Source organism: Podarcis vaucheri (assembly GCF_965113315.1).
Source record: "Podarcis vaucheri genome assembly, chromosome: 7".
NCBI classification, from domain to species: domain Eukaryota; kingdom Metazoa; phylum Chordata; class Lepidosauria; order Squamata; family Lacertidae; genus Podarcis; species Podarcis vaucheri.
Genome location: NC_138765.1, coordinates 22,130,308 through 22,145,922, shown reverse-complemented (window position 1 = coordinate 22,145,922; position 15,615 = coordinate 22,130,308). Strand labels below are relative to the sequence as shown.

Sequence of the window (15,615 nt, the reverse complement as noted above, 5' to 3'; positions counted from 1 at the left end):
AGAACGACTGGGGGGTGGAGCTTGCATGCCTTGTGTGTGGCTAGTTAATGCAAGCTGAGGGGGTTTTTGAATGCTGGACGCCATTTTGTTGCATGTGCTGCTGCAAACTTTGCAGTGCAAAGTCAGGCCGGGGAGCCATCTTAAGTTGAGGCTGCATAGGCCTTGTGGTGCATGTGATTCAGATTCTATTCAGTTGAACCTCTGGTTACAAAGATGGTTGGACAGTGTTCTCGAAGCTACCAGCATGAGTTTGACCAGACTGCAGGAGGACAGGAAGACTGGAGTGCCTGGAACAGGTGAGGCTGCAGGTCCCTTATTTTGGCTGCAAGTCCCTTATTTTCAAGGCTGCTGGTCCCTTATTTTCAAATCTGTAAGTTGACAGCTATGCCCCAGACTCCTAAACCCACTTCCTCTCCTTTCCCTTTACTTAACCACCTGGAGAAGAGAGGTCCTTCCCTCCCCAACCTCTTCTCCACCGTCCTGGTGCAGTGTGTCAGGGAGTTGTAGAAGCCCTTGGGGTCTACTAGTAGCCAAGGACTACTGCAATGACAATTGGCCTTAGGAAGGATACACACCTCAAGGGTCACTGAACCTCTCTGTGTCAAGAGTGATGGGGGATCACAAAGGGAAGGGACAGGCCTTCCTTCTCCCCACATGCCATTGCCCCTCGTCACTTCTCCCAGACTGGCATGATAAACTAACTGAGGGTCAAGGGAGTGTGCAGCATGAGGGCATAAGTGCTTCAGAGGTGAGGAAGAGCCTTTTACATATTTATGCTCAGCAGTGACCCTCAGCTGTAATACCATTGAGTGCAGTTTGTGTGTGAATGGTTGATAATAGTTACAGTGGTTGTGCAAATGGAGTGTGTGTGAGTGTGAGACTAGGCGAGTGGTTGCATGAATAGGGTGTTTTATGTTGGCTGGGATTCTACATTATGCTCTCTGACTTTTTTATATTGCTTTTAGGGATATGGATATTGTGTTTTAGATGTACATCATTTGACATTGTTTTTATTGGGCTTGTGTCTGTCTGTCTGTCTGTCTGTCTGTCTATCTATCTATCTATCTATCTATCTATCTATCTATCTATCTATCTATCATATAAACCACTTTGAGATCTCCAGGTACTAAGTGCTCTACAAATAGAAAGAAAAGAATAGCAATAATAATTATATAGTAGTAGTAGTAGTAGTAGTAATAATAATAATAATAATAATAATAATAATAATAATAATAATAGAGTTCAGGGTCAAGAACCTAGCTAGCATCCTTCTCCAGTCATGCATCCAGCATCCCTAGGGGGAAAGTTGGTCCTTTCCAACAATACCTCAACAATGCCATGGCTGCTTTCTGAACTTGGCAGTGGCACTGGTAGGGAAAATAAGGACATTCTGACCATGGCAACAGCAACTGCCACCACAAGGAGGCCAATCAGAGCACCCCTGTTGATGGTTACCAAGGTGTCCGGCTCCTGTGGAAGAAGAGATCAAATGAGATCATAAGCATGGTGAGTTCCACTTCATTTCTTCCAAAGCTGATGGCTCACAATACAAAAGGAGGGAAGTCTTTTTCCTACAACACCAAGGAGGGTGAGATGAAAAGAGTTCCTAAACATGGGACCTTTTCTTTCAAAACCAGCATCCTAGTGGCTCAGGAGTATACATTGCTGCCAAGGCCATTATAAAAATGCATTTATTTATTTTTACAAAAAGATTAAGGGGAGTTGAGAAAATGTTGCACACCTCATCAGTATCGTAGGAAGGCTTCCGGTGATGCAATCACCATCCACATGACACTCAAACAACCAACAATATTATCTTTGTTGGTTGGGAAAATCTTTGACATCCTCTCCCCCAGTGACAAAATTCTGGAGGGGAAACAACTGCTGAGTGGTGGGGGATACAACCTCTCTATAACAGAAGATGTCTAGATCCATGAAAGAAATAAAGAAAACAGCTGTGTGTTTATTGCTATAGTATGAAATTGTCCAGACATGGCCACATTGCCTTCTGGCTGATCTAGTAAAAAAAAAGAAAATAAAATAAAAAGGTAATCTGTAGCTGGAAGTGGCAATAAAGTGATGCACATGGGAGATGTTATATAAAAACATTTCTATTTGGGATGAAGACCAAGTCGGTTTGAATTGCTCTGCTGTTAATCTGATAGCTATACTCTGGCAGCCTTTTGGGACATCTTTGGGCAAAAGGGCCAAAAAGTAAACCCTATACAAATCCCAAGTGGAGTCCCTAAGATGGTTGGGTGGCGCCTTGTACGCCTCCTTCCAGCAACTCCTGCAGCCAAGCTGGTGCTAAATGTATTGCTCTGCTTTCCTTTGGACCACATCAGCAAGGCAGAGAGGGTGCTCTTGTTGTTTGGGCAGCACAGGACCTCCATACACACTGCCTAGGCTTGCACCCCAGGGAGGTCACTTTGGTACTGCTAATACAGTAAAAACAATGCAGGAGGCACCAGTTGTAAGCTACCGGTCTCTGCAGCCACAGCAGGCGCTGTGATTCTCCAGCGATTTGACTTCACCCTTGAAGGTACATTCCATTGTCTTGTGAGACAGAAAGATGTCAACAACAACTCTGGGTGCATCCAGACATCGCAATAGAACATGGTTTGTCTTAATCGGAATGAGCTATCGCTACCCGACCCCACCCCCACTCATCTCCCCCCCTCCACCTCTTTCCCCCTTTTCTTCCTAATGTCTCAACAAATGAAACCGATTTGTAAAAAATGTTACATGGGGAAAATTAAGAGAGAGAGACATTGCACATACTTTTGTAAATCAAGAAAATCTTTAATAAAAAGACATTAAAAAAATAATAATATTCGGAATGAGCTGTGGTGAGCCTTTGGTGAAACTATGACGAGAAGTTGGGAAGCTCTTGCTTAAAATAAATAACCGCAGTTTGCCATTTCACTTGAACCCAACAAACTGAAGTTCAATTATTTTTTAACAGCAGTTAATCTTAAGCATGCTTTGTTTTAAACAAGCCAACTTCCAAACATAGGTTACAGCGCTAACTTGTTTCAACAAGCTGTTAAAGTTAACTACAGATTAGATTTCGGACATAATGCTAAACCGTGGTTAATCCAAAATGGATGTGGAAGCTTCCAGCTATGAAACTCCTTGGAGGAGGAGAGGGAAGGAGGGAGCATGAAAGACGAAGGCATGCCATAACTTGTTCCTGTCATGATAAATAATAGTTTGCAACGTCCGAATGCAGCCTTTAAATACTTAGCACCAGGAAAGTTAAACATCTTCCTCCCATATGAGCTCATTAAGATCATCTGGAGAGCACCTCCTTTGAATCTTGCCAACATGTGAACTGTTTGCTAGGACATAAGAGAGAGCCTTCATGGTAACTGCGCCCAGCCTTCGTCTTCTGAGGAAGACTGCCTTGACTCTTCCCTGATGACACTCCAATGGCCCACCAAGACCCTGCTCTCTCTCTTGGGCAAGCTGTCCTGCCGATGTTATAAACTCTATTTTTGATTTTTTGGTTTTCATGTGCTATCTGCTGGTTTTATGTTGTGTATTACAGTACTTATTTTATGCCTCTCGTAAGCTGCCTTGAGCATTTCAATGGAAAAAGCTGGATAGAACTGCTACGGGTTCAGCAAGTCTATTCTCCTCCACCACCCAGTTAGCTTTTCTTCTTCTTAGCTCGCATAACATCCCACTGGTTGCAGAATTTGGCCCTCTATGCGGCCCTCTCTGTAGGCCACATTCTTTCTCCAAGACATTAGTCTCACCAGCCACGCTCTATACCCTTGAGTGCCTTTGCCCGGCTGGAACATGCCCTTTTAATTTACACATGTATATACTTCTGCAGCCCAGTTCAAGTATGAAGAAATGACTGCTTTATTTTTGGTGGGCCCTACTACCACACCCATAGAGGACCTGAATTCCCGCACTAAAAAGTATCACTTCCTGACGCTACTCTAATATTTCTTCTCTATTTCAGCAAAACTGAAAGCAAAACATTACCGAAGTCCTGGAAGCTCACAGGTTCTTGACAACTGTGTACTAGACAACCTCTAGTATGTAGAAATCCACACCTTATATTTTGGGTAGTTCTGTTTCACTTCTAAGATGACATTAAGCTCAGCTGGTTGAGGGTTTATTATAGGGAGCAATAATATAGGCACAATCATCAGAGAACTAGTGTTGGTTGCTCCTCACTTCTAAGATTATTATTGTTGTACAATTATAAGATTATTGTATAATCTAGCACGCTTTGCAACCATCAGTGCAGATTTCCTTGTGTTTCCTTTCAGCTAGATCTGCCATTTTTTTGTGCACGTACGTCAGCAAATGATTTGGAGTCCAATATCTGCTTTTGGAGCGACCTGTTGTGTTTTCATTGGATGTAACAAAACTTGCACACCATTCTCTTGAAATTGAAGCACCTTGTGTTTCCAGTGGTTCCTAGATGCTCAGCTTTGAAGCATACTACAAACCCTGATTGGGTGTCTGCCGATCAGAAGGTCGGCGGTTCGAATCCTCGAGACGGGGTGAGCTCCCATTGCTCGGTCCCAGCTCCTGCCAACCTAGCAGTTCGAAAGCACATCAAGTGCAAGTAGACAAATAGGTCTTCCCGCTGCGGCGGGAAGGTAAACGCCGTTTCCGTGCGCTGCTCTGGTTCGCAAGAAGTGGCTTTGTCATGCTGGCCATATGACCTGGAAGCTGTACGCCAGCTCCCTCGGTCAATAAAGCGAGATGAGTGCCGCAACCCCAGAGTTGGCCACGACTGGACCTAATGGTCAGGGCTCCCTTTACCTTTACTTTTTAGGACCCTGGAGAGAGGGACCCTGCTACAGAAATACTAATGGGCCTTTGACCTCTCACAACCCCAGAGCACTACGCCACTGGTGGCAAATGTCAGTTTTCTGCCATGAAATGTGTAGAAAGGCACCGATCATGATGATGCCAATGGCAAGCCACTTACTGCCTTGGTTCTGACCTGTTAAAAAGTGAGAGTAGGGGCTTTGTTCACAGGGCTGTTGTGCGGATAAAGACTGGGATGGAATTTAAACTCACAAAAGGCATTACTTACTAAGAAGAAAAGGATTAGGTAAAGATTACATCAACTGTTGCAAAGTTCCACAGCGCTCAGAGTAAGCTTTTGATCCCAGCAGCATTCGTCAGGCATTCAGAGCAGAAATAAAATGGGATTTGTTCTCCTGCCCAAGGCCATTTTCGCAAATGATTCTTAAGTCAATGTTTCCAGTTCCTGCATCTGTAATTCAGATGTAAAAGCTACATGGGGCTGGAATGAACACTTTTTCAGTTTGCAAAATGGTGCTTCTACTTTCCATGCCATTTTGCTATGTGGAGAAGGTGGGTTATTTCTATTTCTATTATTATTAAAAAAGAACAGACAAAAACTCAACTTTAGCATCCCTTGTCAAGGCACCTTAACTGACTGCCATCACCTGGTTTGGCAGAAAACAAAGGACGTCTGTGGCCAAGCCAACTGGATGACATTTCCCAGTTTTGCCCTTACTGGAAAGCCAACACTTCCATCTCCAATTGCCCCCCTAAGAAAACTCCTTTAAGGCCCACAAACAAAAGAAATGTAGCAGAAGTGACCTTTCCTTCAAGCGCAATTTGAAAAAATCTATAAACCAGGAAGCAAAAAGTGACACAAAGCAGAGGGTGACCTCAGTCACAGAACACAAAACAAAACACCCAGCTCCCTTAGGATAAAGTTCTCTTTGTCTTGGGATTCTGCAGAGAAGCAAACCGGATCACCCTGCTTCCCGCAGAGTAATCTGATGCCAGTGATCCTTTTGGAAAAGAGCTGAACTAACAACCAGCCACAACAGAGAAAGCAGAGGCCAAGGTGTAGCTGGAGGTTTATATTACAACAGATGTACACGGGGCACAGAGTCAACTGACTCGAACGGGGATTTGGAATTCGGCATATAACCAAGAGCATCGTAAAGACGTTAAAAGACAAAATGTGCATAAGGTTTCGATGAGCCAATAGCACTTACAATCACAGAGTCAGAAAGGACCTCAAAAGATCCTCTAGTCTAACCCTCCACCAATGTAGGAAAGCCACTTGTACAGCATCCCTGATAGGTGGCCATCCTTGCCCATCAATCCCTCCTTTTCATCCCTGATGAGAATACTTGCTTAAGGAACTCTGTGTATGCTCTGAAGCCTTCCCTTCCTTATTTCCTCATGTGTCGCAGGTCTAAAGCCCTGACTCAAAGACAGACCCCGAGCCCGCTCATAAACGGCGAGCAGTTATTAAAAGTTCTTTGGGCGTAGCAGTATGGCAGGGGGTGTTTAAGCTTTAGTCTGTTTAAAACGGATGGTTCTATTGACTTCTATGGCACAAAATCAAGCAGCTGCATATAGGCAAGACCACAGATATGGGGCATGTTTCTGCCTCTTCTCAACTTCAGAATCATCAGTGCCTGGAGTGATCTTATTGAACACAGTCTTCCAGACTGCAGCCCATTCCGCCAGCCTGCATCAATGGGTGAGATACGAAGCAAGGCTCGTTTCATCAGCTGGCCATTATAAGAACTACTATTTGAAATTTGGTGCCTGAGTTATTCCTCTTCCCTCCTTGTCCCTTTCTCCTTGTGTGTCATGTTTGTCAGTAACAACAACAACAACAATAATAATAATAATACTCCACCTATCTGACTGGGCTTACCCAGCCACTCTGGGTGGCTTACAGCACATATAAAAACATAATAAAACATCAAACATTAAAAACCTCCCGATACGGGGCTGCCTTCAGATGTCTTCTAAAAGTTGTGCAGTTCTTTATCTCCTTGACATCTGAAAGGAGGCCGTTCCACAGGGAGGGTGCCACTACCAAGAAGGCCCTCTGTTAGATTGTAAGCCTGCAGGTAGGGACTGTCTTGTTTCAACTGATTGCATGAAAGCCACTCTGGGCTGAAGAGCAGGACACAATTGCTTTAAAGAAATAAAATTCTCCCCTGTGGGGGACACTGTCATTTGGCTTGTTTTAACTAATCATATTTAAGATTAACCACAGTCTGGTCTGGGTTCAGACAACATGCTAATACTGCAGTTAATCTAGAACAGAAGCAAAAGCTTCTGAATTTCTCCTCATGGCCACACCAAGGAGAAGGGACTCTTCTCAGCTCACCCTCAAATTGCTAAGCTATGGTTTAGTGCTTTGCCCGAAATCAGTTCATTAAGAAGAAGAAGAAGAAGAAGAGGAGGAGGAGGAGGAGTAGTAGTAGTAGTAGTAGTAGTAGTAGTTTGGATTTGATATCCCGCTTTATCACTACCCGAAGGAGTCTCAAAGCGGCTAACATTCTCCTTTCCCTTCCTCCCCCACAACAAACACTCTGTGAGGTTAGTGAGGCGGAGAGACTTCAAAGAAGTGTGACTGGCCCAAGGTCACCCAGCAGCTGCATGTGGAGGAGCGGAGACGCGAACCCGGTTCCCCAGATTACGAGACTACCGCTCTTAACCACTATACCACACTGGCTCTCCCAGCCTGCTCCCATTCTGTACCTCCCTGCTTTGGATTCTACGGCTTGAACAGGATGCGGCAAAGACAGAAGCCAGAGAATGGCTTTTGTACGCAGGACAACGATGACAACAACAACAACATCAAAGGAGATACTCAGAGAAGGGCTTCAAGCCGCAACAAGCTAGGAAATGAATATTGGCTAGAAGGAGCAGACACAATTTCTGTATCCCAAAAAGTTGGACCAAACAAATAAGGTCATTCCGTGTACATACACATTTGTACAGAAAGAAATAAAAAAAATATGAATGGCCGCCACACAAAAGAGGGGTAGGGGGTGTGGGGAAGAAATTTGATTGTTTGCTTTTACAGGCAAACCCACCATATTTTCTGAAACAATATTCAGACTGAAACACACCCATCTTTTGAAATTCACACTTCCCCAAATTTTGCAACGTAGCAGTCTAGCCAAGTAATGCTAATATATGCATGAAATGAAACATGTCACCCTTAAAGTTATTTATGTTTCTGCAGTAATTTGCAATTTCTTTCTTTTTTTGTAAAAACACCGAAAAAAACTTTTAAAAATCTGTCAGGATTTTAGTGCAAATTTCTCCTGACAAATTTTGGGATGCAGATTTGCCTGCTATATAAAGGTAAAGGTAAAGGTACCCCTGCCCGAACGGGCCAGTCTTGACAGACTCTGGGGTTTGTGCGCCCATCTCACATCTAGAGGCCGGGGGCCAGCGCTGTCCGGAGACACTTCCGGGTCACGTGGCCAGCGTGACAACGCTGCTCTGGCAAGCCAGAGCCGCACACGGAACGCCGTTTACCTTCCCGCTGGTAAGCGGTACCTATTTATCTACTTGCCCCCGGGGGTGCTTTCGAACTGCTAGGTTGGCAGGCGCTGGGACCGAGCAGCGGGAGCGCACCCCGCCGCGGGGATTCGAACCGCCGACCTTTCGATCGGCAAGCCCTAGGCGCTGAGGCTTTAGCCCACAGCGCCACCCGCGTCCCTATGCCTGCTATATAGATCTTTGCAAAACAGTTTCCCAGTATGCAATGCATTTGTATGTTATATTCATGAACGTATGAATTTTAGGCAGAGTTTCTCCATATATATGCAAAGTTTGTGCCTGTTTGGAGAAATGCATTGCGAAATTCAGGGATGTGTGAATTTCAAAGAACAGCTGTGTTTTGTTTGGCATATTGGTTCAAGAAGCGTGAAATAGGTAGCCGGTCATTAAAATGCAAACAAAATTGAATTTCTCCCCTTCCCTACTATTAACAAGGATGAAATTATCATTACAGGAGGGAGAGGTTTCTTCCTTCCTCTTTCTTTCTTTCTTTCTTTCTTTCTTTCTTTCTTTCTTTTCCAAAAGAGCAATTCCTAAGATATCCCACTAGGAAATTTTGCCGATGTACATTTTAAAGCCTTTCTGAATAAAGATCCAAGAGCACTGACTTGAATAACGTTGAGAAAATGTCCTTTTCTAAAAGTGGAGATTCAGCCCAAATGAAGGGAAATGAAGGAGCTGAAATTCTATCAGCTGAAATATAATAAAATGCCTAATAAGGTAGGAGAAGGGGGGGAGGGGGGAGGAACAGAGGAAGAAAAAGGAAGAATGAGAAGCATCTAGATAGAGACATAAAAGCCCAAGGAGAAGAATTTTAAAAGGGTTACATTAGAAGCAGGAAGCCTGCCAGGGAGAATTGCTTGGGTCATTAGACCATCAAGATGTAAAAAAAGCACTTAAGGACGACAGAAATATTGCAGAGAAGTTAAATGAGTGCTTTGCATCTGTCTTAGACAAAGACAAGGTTGGTGAGATACACCCAAGCTGTTCCCCATGAAGGCAATAAATCTGAAGAAATGACAGAAACTGAATCGTCTTTGGAGGACATTTTAGAGCAAACGGATAGATTAAACTCATAAATCACCAGGAGTAGATGGAATTCTCCCAAGAGTTCTGAAAGGAACTAAAGTTAAAAGCAAAAAAAAGAGAAAGGGGGGGGGGAGTAACTTTAGAACCCGGATCCAACAAGGGCAATCCGTGCTCCGAAGCCCAGATTTTGAGAGATGCTTGCCTTGCTGAATAATGACCACATGTGCAGAAACGGGCATGGCCAAAGCCCATGGATCCAGCGCTATTCCCATTTGAGGAACATGGGATGCCACGCACACCTGCTTAACAGATGCTTGGCGCTGCCAGCTTCAACAGCATCCAGTATCATTTTTGGGGAGGTGGTGGTGATGGAGGAACTGCATCTAAGCACCCCTTTCCCATCCACCCAGAGGTGATTGATAGTGCCAAAGCTGACGGTGCCAAACATCTGCTAGGCTGGGAAATTCGTCCATGCACTCGACTGCTTTGCCTTGGAGTGTCAGGGCTTTAGCAGAGAGCTACAGAAATGCTAACATTCTGCTAGTTTCTTTTTTTAATTAAAAAGAAATCAACAACTGGGTGTGATGCTGGAAGCCTTAGGGCCAAGGGTAGCCAGTGTGGTGTTCCTCCAGATGTTGCTGACCTCCTTATCCCTCCATCATCCCTGACCATTGGCCATTGGCTTGCTGGGGCACACAGAAATTGGAGTCCAGCAACATTCCTGCATTGCAAGGGGTTAGATGAGAGGACCGTTGGTCAAGTCCTATGCTCCAGAGCAAGAGAAAACAAGCTTGCTCCATCTTCCATATGACAGCCCTTGGGGTATCCTATCTCCTCTCAGTCTCTTCTTTTCCAGGCGAAACATACCCAGCTCCTTCAACCACTCCTCATAAGGCTTGGTTTCCAGAACCTTAATCATCTTTGATGCCGTCCTCTGAACATCATCCAGCTTGTCAACAACCTTCTCAAATTGTGGTGCCCAGAAGAAGACACAGTACTCCAGGTGCGGTCTGAACAAGGCTCCTCTGTGAAGCTCTAGAGAACTGACGCCAATCCATTTGTGGCTGTATACCCAAGTGGGGCTGAGTTCATTGCACCAATGTCTGAACTCATTGCAAGGCCTCTCTCTATGTCCCAAGCCTCAGGCAGACGCTTCACCACCTGAAGGTGCCAGAGATAGAACTGGGGCCTCCTGCCTGCAGAGAACCTGCTTTGTCCACCACTGAACTATCTCAGGGAGCGGCCTCCACCCTCTACATCTCAACCTGCCACCACACCACTACTTCCATCTGTGGTTTGGGCCTAGCGTGCTGAAAGCTCATTCCAGGAAGCTCATTCATAAATTTAAGGGAGGGAGAATTGCCTTCAGAAGCATATTTTTACTTGCTGCATACGTTCTCCCACACCTACGCATGATCACATAACAGAATAGCTTTGAACCACTGAAAAGACCTGACAGAGAGAGAGAGGGAGGGAGGGAGGGAGGGGGGGCAGGCAGGCCTCAACGCCCAGTTTTAAAAAAATAAATAGGGAGATAAATGACGGCCACTTCACCCAGCTCTCAGGGTCAAACTAGATGACTCTCCCCAGCTACTTTATGTTTGTTGAAAAAGCTTGCATTCTAGGTGACAGGTGTTTCTTCTAGTTCGGGCCTTAGTCTGTGATGTGGGGTGGGGAAACAGACGAGTCTGGATGGATGAGTACAGGGTACAGAATGCACATAAGGGAAGGTGTGGGGTTGGATGCACACCTGACCAGGTGGGATGGCGAGGTGCAGTTGTTTCTGGCTGGCTCCAAAGCCACTTACCAGCTCGTCACGTTGGATCTCTTGGGACTTGTACACCATGCCTTTGACATCTGAGGCAGACACATTGACCTGTGGGGAGGGGAGAGGAGGAGATACTTAGATTTTGGAAGGGCTAAGGGAGAAAAAGGAGACTTCAAAGCAGTGTTTCCCCTCTCCTCGGCACCAAATCCCTCCAGCAACATAGGGCAGCTGTCATCTAGCGTAAATAGTTGGACTCCAACTCATATCAGCCCTAAACAGTTGGGCTTCTTCCAGACATTGCTGGACTCCTACTCTCACCCATCCCCGTCAACATCGCCAATGGCCAGTGATGTTTTCAATATTGGTTTTTAAATGGTTGTAATCCACACTGGGACCTACTGGTAAAAAATTGAATAATAATTTTAATAACAGGAGTCTGGAGGGCCAGGTCAGTTTTGGTTTCTCTCTGTTTCTTATTTGCCTCCTTCAAAATCTTAAGTTTTGTTCTCCACATCAGTTTTAAAATGATTTTTAAAGAAGTCCTCATGAAAAATTATCAGGATTTTTGTGTGAGCTTCTCCTAATATACACATTTTTGCAAGCAATTTCCCCCAATTTAATCATAGAATAGTAGAGTTGGAAGGGGCCACAGGAGTCATCTAGTCCAACCTTCTGCAAGGCAGGAATATTCCGCATGGCTGCATGCTGTTTTTGCTTACATATGCATCCTTATGGCCACTTTACCTAGCAACTCCAATTTTTGTACAAGTTACTTGGTTGGAGAACGGCATGGCTATTTTCAGAGAATGGCGAGTTATGAAGGATGGCTGCATTTCAATTTGCATATAGTTTCAGGAAGTGAGAATTAGGTAGGTTCCCCTTGAAATGCCAACTTAACCACACACACACACACACACACACACACACACACACACAGTTCCTGGCCCCAGTCATCTTTGACTTAAAAGAGCCCAGCAGTTCCCCAATTCATGCTTGACAATGGGAGTTCAAAACAGGTGGGGAGGAAATGTGGTACAGCCCATCCACAAAACCACGGTACGTCAACATCCCCATGGGGAACTACTGTATTTTTTGCTCTATAAGACAGTGTTTCCCAACCTTGGGCCTCCAGCTGTTTTTGAACTACAATTCCCATCATCCCTGAACACTGGTCTTGCTAGCTAGGGATGATGGGAGTTGTAGTCCAAAAACAGCTGGAGGCCCAAGATTGGGAAACACTGCTATAAGACACACCAGACCACAAGATGCACCTAGTTTTTGGAGGAGGAAAACAAGAAAAAAATATTCTGAATTTCAGAAGCCAGAACAGCAAGAGGGATCGCTGCGCAGTGAAAGCAGCAATCCCTCTTGCTGTTCTGGCTTCTGGGATAGCTGCGCAGCCTGCATTCGCTCCATAAGATGCACACACATTTCCCCTTACTTTTTAGGAGGGAAAAAGTGAGTCTTATAGAGCAAAAAATATGGTATTTGTTTTCAGAACCTCATGGCCTAAAATTCTCCCTCCATTTGGAAAGCCAACACATCAGAGAGTTTGGTAGGCATCTATCCCCAGAAGTTGCAAGATGCTGAAGCCCATTTTTGATTTGGAAAGCAACCAGCCACACTTACTCACACAGCTAATAAAACTAAGAAGATAAAATGTTAGCGAGAGAGTTGTGGTGCCTAGACAGGGTGTCAGGCTAGGACTGAAGAGACTCAAGCTCAAAACCCCATTCAACTCACTGGTTGACTTTGAGCCAGAAAGTATGTCTCTCAGGCTGTGTACACACTATATCTTTAAAGCAAATTCAAGCATGCTTTCTCTCAAAGAATTCTGGGCACTGTAGTTTACTCCTCATGGAGTTATAATAATCAGCAACCCTTAAGAAACCACAGTGCCCAGAATTCTTGGGTGGGAAGGATGTGCTTTAAAGATGGAGAGGGTCTCAAAATATCTCACAGAGTTATTGTGAGGCTGAAATGAGAGTTGTGGTAGGGGAACCATGCCCATCACCTTGAGCTGCTTGGAGTACAGGAAGGCTGTAAATATTAATAAAAACAATGAATGCTACAGAAACATCCAGCTTACCTTACGTTCATATTCGTACAGCAAGGCCTTGTCACTGGTTGGATAGTCATATTCTGCCAGCCCTGAAGCTGTGGAACAGAGGAACAGAGGTCTCAAGTCATTAAGCATCTCAGGTACCACCATTTACTCTGGCATGGAGTTATTTTGGACAAAAAATGACCCAAAACTCTTCTCCCCCCACACCACCAAAACTCACAAGGAGGTGGTGTTGTATATGGGCGTGGGGCACTCACCTTTCTTGTCCGCTTGTTCAGAATCTGCCCGTTCCCCACAGAGCAGCAGGAGGAGAGATTAAGCATAGCATAAAGAAAGAAAAGAACAGAAAAAGTAAGAAAAGAAGACAGGTTTGAGGCCAAGAGTGTTGAGATAGCAGAAGGCAAAGCTAGCAAGTAGGGCAACTGGTTTTCAAGCTGTGTTTGAAGGAGCACTGCAGATTCACTGGACATGGCATATCATTAGTGGTTGGGGTAGGGACAGGTGCTAACCTATCTATTTTGGTTTCCCTCAATTCCTCATTTTTCATATCTTAAATTCAGCTCTCCACCTTTCCATATCAATTTGCAAATCTCTTTTTAAAAGGTCCTCAGGAAAATTCATCAGCATTTTATTGCAAATTTCTCCACAGAGATTTTTGTATGCAGCGTTTTTAACATACACATTAAAGCAAAGTGGTTTCTTTTTTTGTAAACAATGCATTTTTGTATGTTATTTTCATTAACATGTGCACTTTTTTGCATACTTTACCCTAGTATGTGAATTTTCATACACATTACTCCGCTGGAGAACTGCACTACAAAATTCAGAAACTTTCACATGTGAAAGGATGTCTGCGTTTCAGTTTGCATATTGTTTCAGGAAGTGTGAATTAGATAAATTTGCCTATCTCACCCCTAATCTGGGGGTCCCCTCAAAGAGAAGACCAGCAATGGCAGAAAAGCTTCCCTGAAAGATTCTTTGGTAATCACTTCCTCTCTTGTAGGAGAGCACTGGGTAAGTTCTGAGTGTGTGATCTATTGCACCCATGGCAATAGCAAGAAGCTGTTCCAGAACCTTCTATACTGAACAAGAGTTCCACAACTGATATTTAAGGGGCTTTTCCCGAGGCAAACACATCGGTGGAAGAAAGAATTCCTTCTACAGGCAAAAAATGTTTGAAAGCCATTGAAACAAGGCATGCCAGAAAAAGAAAGTTAAGAACATAAAAGGAGCGCTGCTAGATTAGACCAAAGGCCTATCTAGTCCAGCATACAGGAAGCCCAGATGCAGGACATAGGTTCAAGAGACCTCTCCCACTCGTGATCTCCAGTGACCGGTGTTCAGAGGCATATTGGAGGTACTACACAGGCATTATAGCTAGTTGACACTGATAGCTTCATTCCCCATGAATTTGTCTAACCTCCATGGGAAGCTGTCCAAGTTTGGTGGCCATCGCTATACCTTGTGGTGATGAATGACGCAGTTGAACTATGCGCTGTGTGAAGTAGTTTGTCAGTCCTGCCAACATTTTATTATTACTGCTACTACTATTACTATTATTATTATTAATAATAAAATGTATATCCCATCCTTCTTCCTGAAGGAGCCCTGGGCAGCAAATCCACAAAATATAAAACAACTAGAACATACAAAAACCATTCTAATAAAGATGCAGACCAGGAAAGATGACTACTTAAAAGGCTAGCTGAACCGGGAAGGACTTTGTTTAGATTTGTTGAGACTCCAAGTCCCAGTGAGCATGAAAACCCAGATCTCTGCCCATTTTCTGCACACCAGAGAACAAGGGCATGCCAAGCAAGTGCCCGGCCACTGCCCCTCCCCATCACGAGATATCATCATTTAGACACCATCTGAAGAAAATAAAAACCACAGTTGGTGGCAAGCAGGGAGACAAAAACAAATATGGGGAAGGTTCACTCTCCCAACAGCTGATACGTCTCCTCACATTCGTGCACCCATGGGGACAAGACAGTGAAAGGAGACACGGCCCGTGGTTCATTGGAGGATACATGCAGCAGAACTGGAGACGTGATTCTGATGCGACGCTCCCTGTTGGACACAGAACTATTGTCGCAATGACTTCACTGCCTTTCCCCCCAAGCAGTTAGGGCCAGAAATGTGGACGTGAGGGAGAATGCCAATGAATGAGAGCATGAGGGTGCCTGGGACAGGGTAAGGCAGCCTCAGCCTAGCAACTTGCTCTTCTGCACCTTCCGATTGGCCCCTTCTACGCACAGGTAGCCTCGAGGCACCGTCAGTGCATAACACAATGATTAATAGGTAGCAGCAGGAGTTCCTGGCAATGCTGGCCGTCCATGTTGCTCTGTTTGCGTTCATTCTTACAGCTGCTGTTGTACGCTGTCGACTTTGCCTCTTTGGAGCACCATTCACAACACGGAGG

The 15,615-nt window shown here is 44.7% G+C and overlaps 1 protein-coding gene across 1 annotated transcript in view; it reads right to left on the bottom strand.

Annotated features, from left to right (window-relative positions):
* Positions 1-15,615, bottom strand: part of APLP1 (amyloid beta precursor like protein 1) — a gene marked incomplete at its 3' end in the record, with an annotated part of 61,923 nt that overhangs the window by 8,679 nt on the left and 37,629 nt on the right. Inside the window, exons 13-16 of the mRNA XM_082232549.1 lie at positions 13,451-13,474; positions 13,218-13,285; positions 11,168-11,236; positions 1,396-1,470 (exon numbers count right to left, since the gene is read on the bottom strand). Of these exons, the coding sequence (XP_082088675.1) occupies positions 1,396-1,470; positions 11,168-11,236; positions 13,218-13,285; positions 13,451-13,474 (236 nt within the window). The remainder of the gene's footprint in view (positions 1-1,395; positions 1,471-11,167; positions 11,237-13,217; positions 13,286-13,450; positions 13,475-15,615) is intronic.